The 3,045-nt window shown below is 43.2% G+C and overlaps 1 protein-coding gene across 1 annotated transcript in view; it reads right to left on the minus strand.

Moving 5' to 3' along the window:
• Positions 1-3,045, minus strand: part of COL6A5 (collagen type VI alpha 5 chain) — an 80,924-nt gene that overhangs the window by 75,287 nt on the left and 2,592 nt on the right. Inside the window, exon 3 of the mRNA XM_011385030.1 lies at positions 95-727. Within this exon, the coding sequence (XP_011383332.1) occupies positions 95-727 (633 nt within the window). The remainder of the gene's footprint in view (positions 1-94; positions 728-3,045) is intronic.

Below are 3,045 nucleotides of genomic sequence, written 5' to 3' on the forward strand. Positions count from 1 at the left end.
TTTATGTAATTGAAGTCAGTCCTCACTCCTGCCCTAGCCCAAGCAATTACTCAAATTACTTTTATAATAAGAAAAATATATTTTTTTAACATACCAGTTTTGTCAAGATCCATTTGTTCAGCACGAGTAGAAATTCGGGACCATATTTCATTCTGGAGCTTTTTCAGGAAGTTCTTACTATAAGTTTCCAATTCTGCATAGGACTTTAGCGTGGTAATTGTCTGTCCTGGAGGGTAGGATACTATTTCTTCTAACTGGGTTTTGTTAGCCCCTTGGATGCTCATGGCAAACACAGTTATGTCCTCCAGACGAAGTTTCATTGCAGCCTCACGTACCTCATCATCTGAGGGTCTGTGAGTAACCAGGACTGCTATCTGAGGCACTCCCTGTGCCCTTCTGCTGCCACTTGACTCTGAGAAGCCTTCTCTTCTCATCTTCTCAATGGCAGCCCCAGCATTGGACTTCCCAGCCTGGAGAGAAAGCTTCTGGATTTGCTCCTGAAATGCAGACTGATTTGTGCTTGATTTGAGAAAAGAAATAGTCTTGGCTGTATTGCTGTAACTCATAAGTCCAAGCCGTATGCAGTTGTCCCTCACATCTAGGGAGATGGTAATGTTCTTCAGGAAGCTCTGCAGGTTCCTTAAATTTTGTCTGGTCCCAAATGACTCGTCCACTAGGAACACAAGGTCAGCCAGCGAGTCTTTCTGACAGGTCACTGGGAAGGGAACTATGGAGAGAGAAAAAGTATGAGGATCAGTACGAACCATTAGCCCACAGTGAGAAAGACACTTTACAGATTATGAAAAGGCATTAGTGAAAACAGAGGTAGTTTATTAAACCAAAGATAAAAATTCTGAACAAGACTTACAAGGTCACTGACTTCAGAGGCTTTGCAAAGCTGTTCCCTTTATCTAAAGAATGCTTCTTACCAATATTAAAAATATGACACCCCCACCACCACCATGACCGTCATGACCACCACCACCATCGCCTCCACTACCACCAATAACCAGCATCACCAATAACAACCAAGCAACCACCATCTCCTGCACCACCACCTCCAGATCTCGCCACCACCAGGACCACTGCCACCACTGTCAAGCACTGTGATACACTGTGATGGGTTAGCAGAAACATTTCTGACCTCAGGTAGCTCACTTCTATGGGGAGTACAGATAACTATATTATATTATTTCGGACAGTAATACGTGCTAGCAAGGAAATAAAACAGGTAACTCAACTGAGTTACTATGCTGGGGATATAGGGTGGGGACTAATCTCTCTGAGACATAAAAAAGGCTTTGAAAGGCCTTTCTGAGAGGATCACATCTGGGTGGAGATATGAATGAAGAGAAGGAATCAGCCACACACTGTTCTGGGGGAAGAAGAATTCTGGCAAAAGAAGAGTGGAAGTTGGGAACAAGCAGAAGCCCAGAGTGGTTGGAGCCAGTGAGTGAAGGGAACAGTGATGAATGAGGTCAGAGGGAGGGGGCTCAAGTTATATGGGTATCACGTGATCTTATTTAAATCTTTTAAATGTCATCCCAGTGGCTGAGGGGAAATAATGAATTTCGGGATCTCAATAAGAAATAGTTGCTCTAGTCCAGGGAAAAGATAATGGTTCTTGGACAAAGAAAACATCGGCTAAGATGAAACAGAAAAGATAGTTTTGATACATGAATTAGAGATAGAACAGAGAGGCCTCAATGATAAATCGAATGCTAGTGCTGAGAGACAAAGAGGAAATGGTGAAAACTCCTGGGTTTTTTTTTTTTTAGCATGAACAACTGAGCGGATATTCGTGGTGTCTTTTTCCAAAATAGAGAAGATGGTGGGAAGAATAAGTTGCAGGGGGAATTCAGATATGCTAAGTTGGGGATACTATTGGAGATGCCAGGTAAGCAGCTGGTTACATGAATCTAGAATTCAGGGGAGAGTACACCATATGCGTATAAACTTCCTTCTCCAGGCGCAAGTGGAGGAATCACAACTGAGGAAAGTGTAGCCAAGAGATAGCTCAACCTTGCCAAGAGCTGCCCATTAGGACTGTGAGCTCTAGAAGTCAGATGATATGTCATACTTATCTCAATCCCTATAGTACCTGGTGCCTGGTGGGAGCCTGGAATTACTTGTGGAATTAAAAATAATTCTCATAAATCTACCAATGTACTTTGAACACCACACAGTTGGCAAAAACAACCCCCCGACATTACCCATTCTGTGTGTATCTGCAAAGAGCTATTACTATTAATAACAGGAAACTCTGTGCCAAATGCCAAACAAGCCATCTCACCCATATTAAAATGTAGGTACTATTATCTGCACTTTACCTATAAAGTAAAACTGAAGCTCAAAGGTTAAAAAATTTACTCAAAGCCCTTAGCAGCCAAGCCAGGATTTGAACCCAGACCTTCTGACTCTAAAGCCCTTCTCCTAACCTTGAAAGGCAAGAATGGGTCCTGTCAAGTAAGACTTGGTTGTTCTCTAGTGCTATAAAGCAAATTAGGAGGAGTAAGAGATGCACGGTAACACACAGAACCCTCTAAGAAGGTGGTAAAGTCCCATTGTACTGGAAAGCTCGGACTAAGCAGCCACCTACAAGGCTGAAAAATCTCCAAGATCTCCAGAGTAGAGGGTCACAGGAGGGTTTCTTCTCCAGGAGAAGGGCATAAGCCATAAGAACTTGCTATTTTCCCCAAGGCAGCTGTGAAGGATGAGGAGAGTGGAGGGAAAGGGACTCACTGGTGTCTCAGGGACAATACCAACTGTGTAGAGCCTTCTAGACACTCACAAATCTATTTACTCTTCTTGGACTTAGAGCTAGACCTGATTTCCTAGCCTCACTTGAAGTTAGGTATGGCCATGGGACTAAGATCTGGCCAATAAAATGTGAGCAGAAGTAGTGTGCATCTCTTCCAAGCTTAGCCCATAAAAGCCTCCCATGAGTGATCTTCCATCTTTTTTCCCTTCCATCAGCTGCATACCAATTCCCAGGGCACCTTGGAAGTTATATTTGAATACAGAAGAGCCTGCACCAACCTAAGT

This window comes from Pteropus vampyrus, unplaced genomic scaffold (genome assembly GCF_000151845.1).
Source record: "Pteropus vampyrus isolate Shadow unplaced genomic scaffold, Pvam_2.0 Scaffold1, whole genome shotgun sequence".
NCBI lineage: Eukaryota > Metazoa > Chordata > Mammalia > Chiroptera > Pteropodidae > Pteropus > Pteropus vampyrus.